Genomic DNA, 19935 nt, shown 5'->3' on the forward strand with positions numbered 1-19935 from the left:
TGTGTTCACTATTCAACTCCAATTATACCCACAAAATAATAGCTCTCCTATCTAGACTGACAGGAACAGTGTGCTAAAAAAAGTACACAACTCAATGCTTGGTGCATTTCTAGCTCCTCTGTTGTTGCTATGACAACATGAGTTGAATTCAGGGTTAAGACCAATGCAGAGATCTCCAGTGTTTAAAGAGTATAAGAAAAAAAAAGAATTTCAACTGAAGATGAGCTAATTCTGTTATCAAAGGCATTTCTCACAGATGCCTGCTCGAGTATACTCAGCAAGTATACTCAGGACTAACTAGTCTTCAACAGGTTCAGGAGTGGTTTTGTGCACTGACATGTTTTCATCCTGGACATGATGCCTTGTCATTGGCAAGGACAATCCGGCTATGATTGCACTTAATTTATCGATGTGAATGGGGCCCATTTTAAAGAGATAGAGTCGGTGGGTTAGATGATCCTTCTCATAACATAGGCAAGCATGGCAGCGAGAGCAGTGGCAGTAGAAATGGCAGCTAATGACCTTGGGTTCATGAGAGCTGCGATGGCATCTGTTAGGCTGCATGTGACTGGTTGACGTGGAGGCAGAAAGGAGAGAAATGACCAATAGGAGAGGAGGTTAGAAGTTGTGCATGGCAGTAGTCAATCAGTGAGAACAATATGAATGAGCTGAAAGCAGATGCTGGTATTAATAAAGTATAATGCAAGCTATGGATGTTTACGAAAATATGCCCTTAACAGGGGCGGATCACATAGAGGGGAGGTGCCTTTGCAAAATTAAAGGGGGGTGCACGCAACCCCTCTCCATTTTTTCTTTTCATTTCTTTTGTTTTAACAAAAAAAAAAAAAAGAGGGGGCACGCACCAGGTGTACAACCCTCTGTATCCGTCACTACTTAAGTACAAACATAACGTAATAAAACTGGCAGTTTGCTGAGGCCTACTGGCTGTATTACCAGTCCTGCATTTAATAGAATGAAATATAACAAGATGAATAACAATCGAAATTTCACTTCATTTTAACAACTATGGAACACTTCAAGCTTCAGAAAGGGTATTCACATGGTTGGAGCAATTTTTTTTTTTTAAGTAGAATTTATAATTTTTCATAATAAAACAATGGCAGGTAGGTGTGTAATGAAGGTGAGGCGTGTCATGAAATCATCAAACACAAAAAGCTTTGGTCATAATTGTACAAATGAATGTACCAGACATCAAAACTAATCGGGAGTTTGGCTGAAGAGTCTTGTGTCCAGTTCAATTTTGCAAATCAAATTTCCACTTCCTCCTGCCACGAAGGTCACGATAATGAAACCAAAAAGTCTTATTTCAAACACGATTATGATTTATGAGAAATGGTGTATCTTTCAAATGTCCTTAACCAGCCTCATCAAACTGTTGATGGAAATTCTCAGAAGTCGCAGACATAAATCAACACAAATATATAAATCAACTCCATGAAAGTGCAAGATATAAATCAACTCCATGGCACTTTGTTTGCTATTGGCAAGAAATTCTTAAATATAGATTACATTTCACTTTTGCACAACTTCCCACTTTCACAAAGTGTTCAGGTGACACTTGGTATTGGATATCAGAATGATGCTAAATCAAAATACAATCTACCAGCAACTTTGGCATAAAAATCTATAAATTGGGGGGATTCCATTCAATTCCCTCAACAGTCATATCACTTCTTTGTTTTATTTTCAGAACAATCACTCTTAAGAATAATGCCAGGGAAAAGTAGAGTCTTCAACCTTGGAAAGATGATGGTTACAATTGAATATAATAATGTAAACTTTAGCATGCATCAAAAGGAAGACAAGAAACAAAAATATGCATTCAGTTCAGACTATGTACATCAAAGATATTTTGGTTAATGTTACATGCTGCATTGATGTCCATACACACAAGAATGAGGTATTTTGTCTTCTTATAATATCTACACAAACTGTCTCTTTTTAAGCACAATGCACAACCGATGGCATTTAAAGTTCCATTGCAAGTGATCATTCACATTTTACCTATTCTCTTATTAAAGTAACTCTGCAAGTATTGGAAACATGTTTTACTCAAGAAGAAAACTTCAGATCATTTCAGTTATTCTTTTTGAAATCTGTTTGATAACATTTTCCTTGAAAGTGACCACTCAAGAGAATTGTTTGGCACCCCATTATCTCACACTAGAGAAAAATACTGAAGGCAAAGATTAAAACCTTGCACTCATATTGGTACAGTGTGAAAGACATACACAGAGGTTACAAAATAAATACTTGAATATAGGTAGGGAGTAAATATTTTCATGCACACATTGAATGCCATCATAGAACTCTTCGTGGACTAGATGAATGCATTCCCACAATGAGTGAATGAATTCGCATAACACAGAAAGAATGCATTCACAAATGTGACAAATGCAATCATTAATGGGACAAATGTACTCACTAAAGGACAGAATGCACTTATGTAAGGGACGAATGCACTCACTGCTGCGGCAATTGCATTCACAAATGGGACGAATGCACTCACTCATGGAATGAATGCATTCACAATTGGGACTAATGCACTCACTCATGGAAAGAATGCATTCACAAATGGGACAAAAGCATTCACATTATGTTGTAGAAGGCTACACACACATTCACACACTGGTGTGTATGTGACGGTTCATGCATTCATGTTGGGGGCCAGTCCAATCATGGTTCACCTTGAGTTGCTGAGCCAACACTGTGGCCCTCCCAGTGCATGGATTTCTGAACAGCAAGCTTCCACTTGGCATAGTGTGCCTCGCGATCTGTCAGAAAACAGAGAAGACAGGTATAAATGTACTGTAAAACATGATACATACCTGCCAACATTTCAAGATGAAATATCTTACTAGTGGATTGCAAAAATCTTATTTTATATGCAAACTGAAGTTAAAAATCTTACTTTTGGTCAAATCTTCAGAAAATACACATGAAAGGTACATCTAAATATTTTTTAAAAATCTGATTTCTCTGACAGAAAATCTGATTTTGCTATTTTTAACGTAAAAAATCTTACTGAATCTGATAAAATCTTACTAGTTGGCAAGTATGCATGATATTTTCACGGCATGAAATTTTTTGCAAATTGGAGCCGACAGCCTTTTTTGCGGCATGAAATTTTCGCAAGTTGCCTCTAACATTCAATGCATATAGTGTAGACAAGAACTTTCGCGTGCATTTTAATTTCACAAATTTTGGCTTTCGGGAAATTCGCAAAATTAAAATGCATGCAAACATTCCTCGTTTTACAGTAGTTTTAAATTCTCTTTAAACTCTTGAAATGTTAATAGGCTTGAACCATCCTACAGCTGAGCTTGTAACATCTTAAAGCAAATTAAAGCACATGTGTATAAAATGTTAGTTTGGTAGAGTTAGTAGCATTCCTTCTGAGTTCACAAATATCATCAATTCAATAATTATGAAGTTCAGACCACTGATGTGACTGCCATCTGAAACATAGCAAATCATAGGTCTTCATTTACCTTTTGCAGTTTACAAAGTCTCCTAAGAAATCTGTTTACATCATATATTATGTGAGTACTTGATTTGCGTTCAAAACAGCTGATAGAATGAGAATGATTAGAAAAAAAAATGCAATTTATAAACATGAATACAATATTTCACACATTTCTCTTCCAGGAGGCTATACTTTTGCTAGCCTCCTTCACAAATATAGATCTGTCAAATTGCGAAATTCATGAAACACACTACAAATTACACTGCATAACACTAAGTTATTTGGAATTGACTGTGGAACTTTCCTAACTATTTGTGATCCTCATTATGCAATTGTTCCATCCCAACACTACTGACAGCACAGACTAATGATGAACAGTCTTAGATTCTCTCTAATGAGACACAGACCTTCTGCAGCCAGAGCTGGTGTAAAGGAATCCACATTCCCCGCAGTTGCCTCCTCAATCTTCCACACACCTGCTGCATGGCCAGCAGCCATGGCGGCTCCTAGGGCCGTGGTCTCGGGCATGGAGGGACGCACTGGGCAGGAGAGAATTGACAGGTCAAAATGCAATCATTAAAATCGTGCTAGTTAAGTTTCGCTAGGCAAAAGATGACATGGGGGAAACAAATTTCAGTCTGAGCAAGAAAAAAAAAATGCCCAATGCTTGCGCCTTGAGACATGGGTGTTTCCAGTAAGACAAAGATGTTGATATAAGACAGCTGAATACCATGGTGCTAACGAGATTCTAAAACTGGAGACATTTGGACAGGATAGGACAGATAAACTACCTTATTTTCAATTGTTTCATTTATAAAATGTCATTTTATTCTTGTAGATTTTTTCTTTCTTTCTTCTCTCTCAGCTGATTAGGCACTTCACTAGTTTTCAAGTGACAGAAGGCATAAGTTTGCCCGACGTAACATTTTATGGAATTCATCAATCATGTTCAAACAAAGGATGAATCTGCGTAGACCAGGTGACCAGAATGATCCATCAATTAGCACTTTGGAAAGCATCCATTTCATTATTTTGCATTTAATGTATTAACAATCTTTTTCTATTGATATTGTCAAATACCACTTTTGCTGTCAGGTGGATGTGCTGGCAAGCACCACTTATAAGGCTCACTTGAATAATCATTACATCACAGATGCTTATCTCAGTGAATTTAAAAACCAACATGCTCTGCTGGTACAGATGACCTTTTCTGCTCATGCTCAAAGTGGAATCCCAAACTGGTTTATAGCAAGCCCACTAAGTATGGGCAAGGAGGTTTGAGAAATGGAGTAACAACAGTCTCATTCCCTTTGATCCCATGTTTGATGCCACCACTAAGAAATATTTGAAGTATGTGCTAAACTGGAGCTGCCTCACAGATAGGAAGACAATCGATTCATGTGGCATTGCATCATGACTCGTCACTCTCAAAGGAAGATATGTCTTTATGATAGTAATTGCTTTTCGCCGTCCCTTCTTAGAAAACAAGCGGCATATTAATAGTACAGGCACGTGGATGTGCGAATAAAAATTGCACACAAATTGATGAAATGAAAATCAAAATTACTCGGTTTTACATGACTTTACACTAATCTAACATATAAATGAATTAAAAAACTATATTCGAAAATTAAACCATATCAGTTTCATTTGTCGGACGCGATCGGAAAGATGATAAAATCGGCTTTGTAGTGAGAGTACAGTTTCAAATATTTTCACTACATACAGCTCAGGTTTACATTTTTGCACACAATCTTGGACCGGATTTACTTTTGTTTCATATGCTTTATCATTAAGAGAACATTCATGCTATTTGACAAATAAACAAGCAGAATATAGACGATATAATGTTAGAGTTTAAAATGAATCTTCAGATTGCTCAAAAAGACGGCGGCATGGAACCCTGATCATCAAAGGCACAAGTGTACCTGTGGAATTCTTTTGTGCATCAATAGAAAAATGGCAGCTGTTTGAATAATAACTGTACAGCCAGTTGGAACTCCATCTCTTAAACCTCCTTGGTATGGGTAGCAATGTGCCTCAGACCATCTGGACACCATTGTGACACAATAGGGATTAGAGGGATTACCAGCAGCTTATCTCTAATCACTGACAGTCATCAGTTTCCAGGGCCCTGTTTCATAAAGCTGTTTGTTGCGCATTTACTTTTCTAGCATAATGAAAGAGCACTTGACTAAATAAACCACTTTCAGAAAGCATGGGGAATAGCTGCTACCCTTCACATATGTCAGTATCAATTTGATAATATGTAATTTTTATGAAATTTTTTTTTTTGTGGAATTCCTTTTATATTTTGACTAAATAAACCACTTTCAGAAAGCATGGGGAATAGTTGCTACCCTTCACATATGTCAGTATCAATTTGATGGAATATGTAATTTTTATGAAAAACATTTTTTTTTTTGTGGAATTCCTTTTATATTTTCTTTATATTATTGTCCTCACATATGTTATAATCTCATCCAGCGGTTCCAACACCAAAACTTTAAAAATTCATAACTTCTGCATTGACTGTCTGATTTTCCTCAAACTTTCACTGATATGTTTACTACTAATGTTGCTGCTTTCACTCAATCCACATTTCTCTTTGGGTTTGGGTTTCCTTTAAGATAAAAACCTACACACAGGGATGTCCAGGACATTGGCTTGGAGGGGTCAAGATAAAAACCTACCGACGGGGATGTCCAGTATATCGGCCTGGAGCTGCATGAGGAGGTTATTCATGGTCATCCCACCGTCCACGCGCAGCCTCTCCAACGGAATGCCTGAGTCCTGGTTCATGGCATCTAGAAGCTGGATAAGCAGCAGAAGTAGAAGTACAAGCAGTAATAGTAATGATGATTTAACCAACTCTGCACAGGCACCTGGTGGCCAGCTCATTAAGTCTATGGACATTTCAGAATTCAGTATGGAATGGGTTAATATCATTGTTATCATACTGATTCTCTCTCTTCATATCATTATTACTACCAGTACTATCATCATTATTATAATTATCACTATCACTTTCATCATATCATCATTAGTATTATAGTAGTAACAATAAACTATGAAGGTAGTGGTGATGATTGTAACGGCAGTAATAAATGCAGCAAAAATAATAATACTAGTAGGGATGATAATTACATATAGTGATAATAATAACAATAATATCATAATCATTCAGTAATAACAGTATTATTACTACTACTATAACAACTACATGGTACTTCTACTACTACTATTATCAGCATCACTTTTATCATTATCATTATTATCATCATTATCATTTTCATTATCATTATCATGTTATCAATGAGAGTTGCCCATGGTAGTAGAAGCATCCAACAAAGTGGAATGACAGGCTGGGTTCCAAAGTTGTTTGACTTTGGTATTTCTCCTCTTGAGAGAAGGTGTCTAACAGAAACTTCAATCTGAATCATTTTCTTCTATAAATATGAGACAGATCCAGGCAGGTGTTAGTGTCAAGTTTATCTCTCTTGTCAGAGTTTACCTCCAATTTGATCTCAAGATCATGTTAGTGTCAAGTGTTAACAGTTTATTCTATGTAAGATATCTAGAATAATGTTAGTGTCAAGTATACACCTTTGTCAGTGTTTACTACCAATGTGATCTCGCATCCTGGATCATATTAATGTCAAGTGTTAACAGTTCATTGTATGTGTTATATCCAGAATACTGTTAGTGTCATGTGTACACCTATCTTGTCAGTTCTTACTACAAATGTGATCCTGAGATCAGAATAGTGTCAAGTGTTTACAGTTCATGCTACATGTGACATTTAGAATTGTGTTAGTGTCAGGTGTACCACTCTTGTCAGAGTTTACTACCAATGTGATCCTGAGATCATATCAGTGTCAAGTGTCGACAGTTCATTCTACATGTGATGTCTAGAATGCTGTTAGTGTCAAATGTACATCTCTCTTGTTGGTGTTTACTACCAATGAGATCCTGAAATCATATTAGTGTCAAGTGTTAAAAGTTCACTCTATGTGTTATATCTAGAATACTGTTAGTGTCAAATATGTACACCTCTCTTGTTAGTGTTTACTACCAATGAGATCCTGAGATCATATTTAGTGTCGAGTGTTTACAATTCATGGTACATGTGAGATATTAGAATGGTGTTAGTGTCAAGTGTACCTCTCTTGTCTGGTAGCACACAGCCTCTAGAACTGCCCTGGCAATGTGGGCTTTGGTGCTGAACTGGGTTAGTCCACAGATGGTCCTGTCCATGGTTCAATACAAGAGGCAATCCAGATTGAAAAGGTCTTCACTGAAAAGCGGAATAGCGCCCTCACTTGCCCAATTACATCAGAATTTACATACATGCATACAAAATTTTTCACCTAAGTGCAAAGTGTAATATAATCAGAAAGAGTGAATACATAAAAATTTCAAATTATTTTATCAAGAGGTACATGGCGACAATGACACACTAGAGTACTGTTGAATGATTTTGGCATTGCTTTGGGGGCTGTTGTGGAAGAATCAATTTCCACCCAATATATCCCCTTTCATGTATGTATGTCTGGAAAGTACGACAACTGAACAAGGCATTGACAATTTCTCACTGAGAGAATGAATCAAATCTGTCAATATCAAAATAGTTACAACAACATGGACTAAAATAAACAAATTTTGAAGCATAACAAAGCAAAATAATTGATAATCAATTACAGGTATTACAGAATATTATGTCCCCATGGTGAAATCTAACCAACATTACAACTCGCAAAACTGTTTCATAAAACACAATCCAAACCATTTGGGGGAAACGTTCATCAAAGTGCCACGTTCTTTCAAGGGTTAAAGAGCTCACTGAATAGTGTTACTGTAAAATGAGGAATGTTTGCTTGCATTTTAATTTCATGAATTTCGCGAGAGCCAAGATTTGCACAATTAAAAGGGCTGCAAAAGTTCTTGTCTACACTATATGCATTGAATGTTACAGGCAACCGTGAAAATTTCATGCCGCGAAAAAGGCCATCGGCTCCCATTCACGAAAATTTCATGCCGCGAAAATATCCTGTTTTACAGTACATCATGGATGTCAAAGAATTTTGTGTTTACAGTATTGAGCTGTAGACCTGTACGGCTTACCCTCTCGCGTCGGCCTCCCAGTACGGGGCATAAAGACCAGAGAAGGCGGGTACAAAGTAGACTCCTCCGTTGTTGGACACCTCCCTGGCAAGCGATTCTGAGTAGAATGGAGAACATTTCATTTCATTTCATTTCATTTATTTTTTCCATCTCCAACAGAACTTGTAAATACATTTTTCTTTCCACATGAGATATAAGTACATATGTAAATATTACAAAATATGATAAATGAAATTTATGGATTTACAAATGATAGGGTGAAAAAGAAAAAGCACAAAGAACATTCTGAAGTTAAAGGGAAGGTAAACCCAAAGAGCAATGTGGATTGAGTGAAAGCAGCAACATTAGTAGAACACATCAGTGAAAGTTTGAGAAAAATCGGACAATCGATGCAAAAGTTATGAATTTTTAAAGTTTTGGTGTTGGAACCGCTGGATGAGGAGACTACTAGAGGATATGACGTATGAGTGGACAACAATACAAAGAAAATATAAAGGATATTCAACAAAAATTCACTTTTCTAGAATTATGAAAGAGCAGTGGACCAACTGCTTTCAGAAAGCAGGGGGAATAATTACTACCCTTAACATATGTCAATATCAAGTTGATGGAATTTGTAATTTTCATGAAAAATAGATTTTTGTAGTATTTTCTTTATATTTTCTTGATATTGTAGTCCACTCATACGTCATAACCTCTAGTAGTCTCCTCATCCAGTGGTTCCAACACCAAAACTTTAAAAATTCATAACTTTTGCATCGATTGTCCGATTTTCTTCAAACTTTCACTGATGTGTTCTACTAATGTTGCTGCTTTCACTCAATCCACATTGTTCTTGGGGTTTATCTTCCCTTTAAGAAAATGCAGGAGATGGGGTGGAATGCTGAAGAAGCAAAGCTAGTAGGGTGCATTCCCCCAAAAAAATATAGTAAAACAATTGAACATCTTATATCATTGATCTTCTACTTAGCACATCATCCTTATAGTAAATCAGAGCAATAAATGAAGGCAGTACCACAGGTGATAGCACTAGATATTGAACAAAAGATGATTTATTACAATGATATGGAGGAGAATGATGATCATTTAACATTATATCAATGATCTCCAAGAGCAAATGACCACCTGACTCAAAGCTCAAATAAAATCTACACCAACAAGAAATCAAATATGGTGCATGGTGACACAACATTTGCTCCTGTGACAATTGCTCCGGTCTTCTTTTCTCCAAATACTTAGGGTTAGGGTTGTAATACAGTTCTAGGTTTCAGCATAGTTTGATGTGAAGATTAGTATGAGGGTTAGGGTTATGTTTGTGGGTAGAATCTATGTTTGGCTTAGCATGCAGATATTCCATAGGAGCAACTGTTGTAGGAGCAAATGTCATGAAACAGTGATGCATACACATGTACTACTATCATACCATTTAAAAAAAAAAAAAAAAACAGACATTACTGAATTCAACTCAAGATTATAATCACTGCAATAGCTGAACAAAAATACACATACATATTCTTGGTTATCATTACGAAGAATGTTGCCTATGCAACAGGGTAAAATGACAAGTCAATCTTTACATGAGGGAGAGAACGCTTGAGAATTGCTCAGACTTACCGACTTCTGGTGCAGTTTTGATGATTCCTAGATTGTCCCTCAGCCATCTCACAGCTGCTCCCGTTACTGCCACCGAGCCCTTGATATATGAATGGATGAGGTTAAAAATAATATGTGAGGTGGAAAAGAAGTAAATTGTACTGGTGTGAATTATACTCTTGACTGGTAAACTTTGGCTAACTGTTTATGTGCCACGTTCGTACACACGACTCAGTCGACAGCATGCCAAGTTTGCATATTCTGCTCAAACGCACAAAACCGCCCCAACGGATAGATAAATTGCCAAATGCCACAGTACAATGATAACATTTCTCGCGATTCCACTCCTGTCATATGTAGCTCGCATATTATATGGCAATTGACTATCAAGCCGTGTTCCCTATTGGATTTGCGAGTAAACCCAAGTTTTTGTCATTGTTTTGTGTGCAAAAGTCATGCCTCTACAATAATGTAACTTCTGGTCATTTGAAAGAAAAACAATCATAGATTTGCCATACAATTTACATAAAAGTAATGCTTCGCATTTTCTCTTCAACTTTACCCATTACATGTTCGGGGTAAGAAAAATCAATAACAACCAATCAATCAATCAATTAATGTCATTAAAGAGTTCTCAAAGATCATGCTGTATTGGGGCTAGTGCACACTGGAAACAGAATTTAACTACACATCCCTATAATCAACCCTTTTACCATGGAAATACCAAAGTACATTGAAGCAGAAATTAATCAATTTGAAATAACCAACATATGGCGTTTTCTTTTATAAAACATCACTTCACTGCTACAATAACTTACTTCCAATGCATAGATTGTAGGGGCATCCTTGCCAAGCTTGTACCCTAGAGTTGTCAGAAGTCCATGTTTGGAAAACACTCTCTCCTCCCCTGTGTTGTAGATCAGGAAACAGCCAGTACCATACCTACAAATATTTCAAATAAAAAAAAAAGATCTTCTATTATTATTACTATCATTATTATTATCATGGTTATTATTATTATTATTATTATTATTATTATTACTATTATTATTATTATTATTATTATTATTATTATTATTACTATTACTATTATTATTACTATTACTATTACTATTATTACTATTACTATCACCATTATCATTATCATTACTATTATATTAACAATAATAATAATAAATATCATTATCATTATTATTATCAATGACCTTGTTGGAATGGGAAGCAGAATTGAAATGACTCGATCAAGAACCCATTAACAAGGCATATAAAAAATACTTTTTTATTTGCTTATTACCAGCAAGTGTCTTAGTACTTTAGTATACAGCATAATCAACTACTCTGTTTTATTGTCATTGTCATTATCATCGTCGTCTTCATATTGATCAGTTCAAATATCAGTCAGTGATTGGCAAAATATGATTATGTGATTGTGGCCTGTCTTTACTACTGTAAAACGAGGAATGTCTGCGTGCACTTTCATTTTGCAAATTTCGCAAGAGCCAAGATTCGCGAAATCAAAATGCATACTTAAGTTCTTGTCTACGCTATATGCATTGAATGTTAGAGGCATCTCGCAAAAATGTCATGCCGCTCAAAAGGTCCAATTGGCAAAAATTTCATACCGTGAAAATATTTGGTTTTACAGTATTCTCTTGTGGGAAGGAAAATGTTGAGTAAATAAATGTAAAATCATACAAATATAGAATGGAGATATAGTAAGCCACTTGAACATAATCAGGTTCTGAATTCTATTTGACACTAGTAAATAAGCAGCTGCAATCTTCAGGGATGTGACACATAATAAGATTGAATACCCACTATGTACACATGCTGTAAAATAAATGATAATGCAATGAATATAGCTACCATAAAAAAAAAGAAAAAAAATGCGCTTAAAGGTATATATCTATCACTCATTATGTACTCTGACTAGCATGTACAATACAACAAAAAAAAATGATGACTTTTGTGTTTTTAAGAATAATATACAAAAATGTGCAGTCTTGGGACTTGGGGTTTGAAATGCTATTAACAGGAGGGTGTAAGTCCCTCCACTCACTGCACAACTTTCAGATGAAATAACACTCTCTATGTTCTCTTTATTTCAAGTCTTAAGGTATATGACAGTCACTCACAATTGTAAGCAAACACAATGTTAATGGAACATACAGGCAGTAGGCCAAGTATGTGTACTCATGAGACCCAAGGGAGAACGGCAGGCAGATACTGTAATAGACACTGAGGAAAGCTGTTAAGATGATACAGCAAACATAACTCACAGCGTTATCTCTGAAGGTCAAACACTGACATGTTTGCACAAAATACTGCCAGCCAGTTTATGAAACCTGACACACACACACACACACACACATACACACACACACACACACACACACACATACTCATTTTCACACAGCTTCATTGGGGCATTATATAACACTATATATGTACACAGTCTACTTGTACTCTGCAATAACTTGAACGTGTTTGATATGTTTGATGACAAGGGCAAACGAAAACTTGTCTTGTAAAGATTAACTCCCATTGCTACTAGTTGCCCAACTAATATAATGAAAATAAAAGGAAGAAGGAGTAGTGGTAGTGAAGTAGTTGTAGTAGTAGTAGTAGCACAGTAGTTACTGTAGCAATAGTAGTAATTAAAACAGTAGTAGTAGTAGTAGTAGTAGTAGTAGTAGTAGTAGTAGTAGTAGTAGTAGTAGCAGCACAGTAGTTACTGTAGCAATAGTAGTAATTAAAACAGTAGTAGTAGTAGTAGTAGTAGTAGTAGTAGTAGTAGTAGTAGTAGTAGTAGTAGTAGTAGTAGTAGCACAGTAGTTACTGTAGCAATAGTAGTAATTAAAACAGTAGTAGTAGTAGTAGTAGTAGTAGCACAGTAGTTACTGTAGCAATAGTAGTAATTAAAACAGTAGTAGTAGTAGTAGTAGTAGTAGCACAGTAGTTACTGTAGCAATAGTAGTAATTAAAACAGTAGTAGTAGTAGTAGTAGTAGTAGTAGTAGTAGCACAGTAGTTACTGTAGCAATAGTAGTAATTAAAACAGTAGTAGTAGTAGTAGTAGTAGTAGTAGTAGTAGTAGTAGTAGTAGTAGTAGTAGCAGCACAGTAGTTACTGTAGCAATAGTAGTAATTAAAACAGTAGTAGTAGTAGTAGTAGTAGTAGTAGTAGTAGTAGTAGTAGTAGTAGTAGTAGCACAGTAGTTACTGTAGCAATAGTAGTAATTAAAACAGTAGTAGTAGTAGTAGTAGTAGTAGCACAGTAGTTACTGTAGCAATAGTAGTAATTAAAACAGTAGTAGTAGTAGTAGTATTAGTAGTAGTAGCACAGTAGTTACTGTAGCAATAGTAGTAATTAAAACAGTAGTAGTAGTAGTAGTAGTAGTAGTAGTAGCAGCACAGTAGTTACTGTAGCAATAGTAGTAATTAAAACAGTAGAAGTAGTAGTAGTAGTAGTAGTAGTAGTAGTAGTAGTAGTAGTAGTAGAAGTAGTAGTAGCACAGTAGTTACTGTAGCAATAGTAGTAATTAAAACAGTAGTAGTAGAAGTAATAGTAGTAGTAGTAGTAGTAGCACAGTAGTTACTGTAGCAATAGTAGTAATTAAAACAGTAGTAGTAGTAGTAGTAGTAGTAGTAGTAGTAGTAGTAGTAGCACAGTAGTTACTGTAGCAATAGTAGTAATTAAAGCAGTAGAAGTAGTAGTAGTAGTATTAGTAGAAGTAGTAGTAGTAGTAGTAGTAGTAGTAGTAGTAGTAGTAGTAGTAGTAGTGGGAGGAGGAGGAAGAGAAGTAGTAGCAGTAGTAGGATTAGTAATAATACAGTATAAAAAAAAAAAAAAAAAATTATCACTCTATTTGCTCACGTATTCTTTGCCATGCCTTTCTTGAAGCACAATTGACCAACCAATGCTGCATGCTGGTCTCCAAGTATCTATGGAAAGGAGAGTAAAAAATGAATTATAGTGGGGCGGCTTAGCTCGAAAATTCAAAGGAATTGTGCATTTTGTGATACAAGCACCAAATTTGGCACACATGTACATTAACATGTTGCAAACATTTTTAGATATTGGGCCACTCAGAATTTTGTCTTTATGTCCGCCATATTGGATTTCAAAATGGCCGCCATTTGAAATCTACATTTGCGATTATTAATCTCTAGGTGTGATGCTGCTATTGACTCGATTCTGGTGTCTAAATGTATGTTTTAGGGGGCAAGGAATCCAATGGTAACAATCTGCATTGCGTATTTTTACCAATGGGCCGCCATGTTGGATTTCAAAATGGCCGCCATTTGAAATCTACATTTGTCGTTATCGCTGGGTCTAATGTTGCTATTGACTCGATTCTGGTGTCTAAATGTACGGGTTTTTTTGGGGGGGGGGCGGGGGGGGGTACGGAATCCAATGGTTACAATCTACATTGCGTGTTTTCACCAATGGGCCGCCATTTTGGATTTCAAAATGGCCGCCATTTGAAATCTACATTTGTGATTATCTCTGGGTCTAATGCTGCTTATTTACTCGATTCTGGAGTCTAAATGTATGTTTTAGGGGGCAAGGAATCCAATGGTAACAATGTGCATTGCGTATTTTCACCAATGGGCCGCCATATTGGATTTCAAAATGGCCGCCATTTGAAATCTACATTTGCGATTATTTCTGGGTCTAATGTTGCTATTGACTCGATTCTGGTGTCTAAATGTATCTTTTGTGGGGCAAAGAATCCAATGGTAACAATTTACTTTACGTATTTTCACCAAATGGGCCGCCATATTGGATTTCAAAATGTCTGCTTTTATACATGGCCGCTTCTCGATCTACATTTGTTGTTATCTTTGGATCCAATGACATGATTCTGGTGGTGGTGGTGGTGGTGGTAGTAGTAGTTGTAGGTGTAGTGGTAGCTGTAGTGGCAGTGATGATGCCAGAAATGTTACATTATGTCATTCCAGGTTCATCGTGATGCATGCATGCCTGTAGACTGACGGTGCTGGTTTTTGTTCAAGACAGTTCCACCATGTCCAAGAGGTTCACACTAGCTCATGCTGAGCGAACTTCACCATCAACATCACCGCATCTCACCACAACTGACTGCAGGTTGTGCCTCATATGTCAAGAATACAAGATGGAGACACTGACCAAACCTGACCAATCAAAGAGAAAAGACATTGGTAGTGGGTACAGTTCACTCGCAGAGAACTTTGAGAGCTTCGCAGGATCATTTCACTTGGAAAGACTCGATGATGGTCATGGCATTGAAGCTGCGATGGTTGAACACGGTGCACAATATCACCAGACGTGCAGGCTCCAGTACAACAACACCAAACTACAGAGGGCACAAAAGAGAGCAATCAAGAAAGAAGGGCAGAGCGATGAGGAACAATCTTCATGGAAATGCGCCAGGGCACATTCACGTTCATTGAGTACAGAGATGGTCCTAGAAACTTGTTTGTCTTGTGTGTCTGCTGTTTTTGGTCTACACTATTGGTTCCCATCCTGGAATTCTTCGATCACCCGAGCAACCTCCGGTCCCGCAACCATCCAGCGACGAAGGGCACTAGGGTTGTCAGTGAGCCCAACCGCGCCACCGTCTCCTTTGATGCAGGCATTATTCTGCTCATGTGCCTGGTCAATTGGGATTGAAGAGAACACCCTCTGTGTTTTCTGAAATGTGAAGTTGCCTTCACTGAATTTCCTGGCTACATCTGGGTGTTTGGTAGTGAGTTTTGCCATGTCCTTTAGGTGCACTGGTATCCACCTAGCATAGGCTGGACCAGCTCTGTCAGAGCATCGAGGTACATCATCAACGATCCCTGCCTGAGAGAACGCACATACACTAGAACCAACAGTTCTAGTTCTAGCACAGTTGCCCAGTAGCGAAACTGGGTGATGTTGTCTCGTCTCTGGCAACACCAGTCTTCAAACGCATGAAGGTCCTCTTCGTCCCTGGTTTCTCCCAGACAGTAGTGGTTGTAGGCATGGTGTTGCAGGATGTACAGTGCTGTTGCAGTCACTTGATGTGCTCTTCTTGTGCGCAAGACATTCAATGCTCGCAGGAATGAGTCTGCTGTCCCTGCTGTCACGATCGTAATCTCAGTTTGCACAAGTGCTTGCACCCAATCACTCCCTTGCAGTCAGTCCCCCAGTGTTTTCAGTGCCGCCATCTCTATGTGGAGACCACCAAACATCACTACTATGTACGTGGTCCTCACCATAACTCTCTGGCCACTTCCACTGTATCTGCATGGCCAAAGCAAGCAGTAGCTGATCAAAGGTGACCACTGGTGTCTGTTCAGGATTCAGGTGTTCTACAGCATTTTTCAAAACATCCATTGATTGCAGGATCATGGCCACAATGTGGACTCTTTCCAGGAAGAGTGGAAGCAGCGACATGGGGCAGATGACTTGAGCATCTGGTGGCTGTTGGCTGGCATGAAATGCAGCCCAAGATGACGAGAGAGAGATGCTCAGGCCAACGTGTGACAGTCTGTCGTCCAATCCCTTCTTGCGTGTATGAGCATGAAACATCATCCCTATGTATGTTGGAAGTGGGGTCTCCTGTGCAACACTGTGCTTGACACAGGTGGATGATGTTTCTGGGACCTTCTCTGTACTCGATGAACATGAATGTGCCCTGGTGCGTTTGCATAAAGATTGTTCCTCATCGCTCTGTTCTTCTTTCTTGAGTGCTCTCTTTTGTGCTCTCTGTATTTTGGTGTTGTTGTACTGAAGCCTGCACGTCTGGTGATATTGTACACCGTGTTCAACCATCGCAGCTTCAATGCCATGACCATCATTGAGTCTTTCCAAGTGAAATGATCCTGGAAGCTCTCAAAGTTCACTGAATTTGATCAAGTTCTATGCGAGTGAACTTTACCCGCTACCAATGTCTTTCCTCTTTGATTGGTCAGGTTTGGTCAGGGTCGCCATCTTGTCTTCTTGATATATGAGGCATAATTTCAAGTCAGTTGTGGTGAGTTGCGGTGATGTTGATGGTGAAGTTCGCTCAGCATGAGCTAATCTGAACCTCTTAGACAAAAACAAAAAACCAGCACTGCCAGTCTATAGGCATGCATACATCACAATGAACCTGAAATGACACAATGTAACATTTCTGTTATCATCACCGCCACTACAGCTACCACTACAACTACTGCCACCACCACCACCAAAATCAAGTCATTAGATCCTAAGATATCGACAAATGTAGATCGAGTAGCAGCCATTTTGAAATCTAATATGGCGGCCCATTGGTGAAAATACGCAATGCAGATTGTTACCATTGGATTCTTTCCCCCCCCCCCCAAAAAAAAAAAACAACAACAACAACAACATACATTTAGACACCAGAATCAAGTCAATAGCAACATTAGACCCAGAGATAATTGCAAATGTAGATTTCAAATGGCGGCCATAAAATCCAATATGGCGGTCCACTGGTGAAAATACGCAATGCAAATTGTTACCATTGGATTCCTTGCCCCCCAAAACATAGATTTAGACATCAGAATCGAGTCAATAGCAGCATTAGACCCAGAGATATTTGCAAATATAGATTTTAAATGGCGGCCATTTTGAAATCCAATATGGCGGTCCATTGGCGAAAATATGCAATGCAGATTGTTACCATTGGATTCCTTGCCCCCCAAAACATACATTTAGACACCAGAATCGGGTCAATAGCAGCATAGACCCAGAGATAATCGCAAATGTAGATTTCAAATGGCGGCCATTTTGAAATCCAATATGGCGGCCCATTGGTGAAAATACGCAATGCAGATTGTTACCATTAGATTCCTTGCCCCCCAAAACATACATTTAGACACCAGAATCGAGTTAATAGCACCATTTGACCCAGAGATAGTCCCAAATGTAGATTTCAAATGGCGGCCATTTTGAAATCCAATATGGCGGACATAAAGAGAGAATTCCAAGTGGCCCAATATCTGAAAATGTTTGCAATATGTTAATGTACATTTGTGCCAAATTTGGTGCTTGTATCACAAAATGCACAAAAGGTTTGCTAAGCTGCCCCACTATTAAAGCAACATTTTAAAGAGAGACAAGAGAGGTTCTCATAGTATCAATTTGACAACTGCATTTAAAACAATCCTTTTCTACACATGAGATGATACAGGTGATTTGAGGCTGAGTAGGATCACGGTACAGATTTGTGGTCATGAGATTAACAACTTGTTAATCTCATGACCACAAATTTGTACCGTGATCCTACTCAGCCTCAAACATCCTTCCATTCCAGTCAATCATAAAGTTACCATCACCTGTCTTTGTGTTTGGAAGTCTGGTTTTTTTGACTAACACAAAGCCACCTTGTTGAATCTAAGGCTGCATTTATCTAACTCAGGAGAGAGAATCACGTTTCAAAACAAGTTTCAAAAGGCGTATACGAAGGTGGTTTGAAATCCAATTCTCGGGGTGCTGCATTTATCTAAACATCATAATCGCGATTAGAGTGTTGTCACTACAGAGCTGCTTTGCGCCGTTCAACCCCGGAAGGAGAAGTCAACTGAGGCATGCTTTTTCGTATCCGACAGCATGTACATTAGAAGTTGACCTTGGCGGCTTGAAGATATAAACACGTTTCAAAACGACATTGCGTTTATCTACTCACAGATAGGCAGGAAGGGTCTCAAATGTGTTTCACATCACCCTACGGCATTTCAAATCGGCATTTCTAAACACGTTTGAAAACACGGTTGCATTTATCTATCACCCGAAAATGCCTCAAACCCATTAAGGCTCATGATTCTGCCTCTGAAAATGTTTAGATAAACGCACCCAAAGAAAGTGGAACTATGGATTTGTCACTGCAAGAATATCAGTTGTCACACTCTCTATCTTGACTTCATTGCCAAATTTTTTCCTTGTTTTCCTTTTAGAATCACTAGACTGAGTTGAGAGGCTGTTTTGAAGAGGACTGAGAGTGATTTTTTTTTTGTCTGTTGCCCTTCAACAGGGCTGGCAACATTCATCCACAAAAATAAGAAAGATTCTAGAGAGCAGCAATCAGGGAGATACCTGTGTGTTACATGCATCTCAGTGGGTGAAAATAATTCCTAAATTAGAGAGATTTTTGCTTTCTGTGATGTGGATATGGGGAGATATAACTGAGTTTTCAGGAAGTCTCCTGCAGAATCAAGGAGACTTGGAAGCTCTGCTTCAATCATGTCACATATCAGGAGAGATTCAAGAATGAATGATGAAAGGATGAGAAGGCAAAAGGACAAAAGATAAGCAGAAGGGACAAGGCCTCCAGGAGCATTAATTTAAAACACCATTAATCCCCAAATCCTGTAACTTTGGTAGAGCAAAGAATTCATCGTAACTGTCACTCTTGCCATGAACCTCACAGATTCTGATAACTCAATGGGCCATTATACACTATTTTTCCCACTTTTAACCCGTTGAGGACGGACTGATTTTGCTACAACACACATTTTCCATAGACCCCTGCCCTAGTATACTCGGGACTTGTCCTCAACAGGTTAGGGAATGGCACGGAGGTACAGGACAAGGTCAAAGTCCAGTGGTTCTGACCGTTCACTCACCCCTCCTATGGGCACTCCCTTGAGAGCGGTGTCCACCAAGCTTCCGTAAATCTCAGCCGAGCTCCTGATTACAGGAAGTATGGTTTTGGGCACCCCAAAGAAGCTGTTAAACAGATAGTATTCACATTGTAAGATAGTCACATGTACTCGA

The 19935-nt window shown here is 38.0% G+C and overlaps 1 protein-coding gene across 1 annotated transcript in view; it reads right to left on the reverse strand.

Annotated features, from left to right (window-relative positions):
* Positions 1–324: 324 nt before the first annotated feature.
* The window catches only part of LOC140230226 (glycerol kinase-like), a 32957-nt gene continuing 13346 nt past the window's right edge, over positions 325–19935 (reverse strand). The window contains exons 7-16 of the mRNA XM_072310407.1: positions 19785–19887; positions 14080–14147; positions 11023–11146; positions 10226–10304; positions 8612–8708; positions 7652–7736; positions 6181–6301; positions 3895–4026; positions 2709–2795; positions 325–568 (exon numbers count right to left, since the gene is read on the reverse strand). Coding sequence (XP_072166508.1) covers positions 450–568; positions 2709–2795; positions 3895–4026; positions 6181–6301; positions 7652–7736; positions 8612–8708; positions 10226–10304; positions 11023–11146; positions 14080–14147; positions 19785–19887 — 1015 coding nt within the window. The 3' untranslated portion in view covers positions 325–449. The remainder of the gene's footprint in view (positions 569–2708; positions 2796–3894; positions 4027–6180; positions 6302–7651; positions 7737–8611; positions 8709–10225; positions 10305–11022; positions 11147–14079; positions 14148–19784; positions 19888–19935) is intronic.

The sequence above is a fragment of the Diadema setosum genome, chromosome 6 (genome assembly GCF_964275005.1).
Source record: "Diadema setosum chromosome 6, eeDiaSeto1, whole genome shotgun sequence".
Classification (NCBI taxonomy): Eukaryota; Metazoa; Echinodermata; class Echinoidea; order Diadematoida; family Diadematidae; genus Diadema; species Diadema setosum.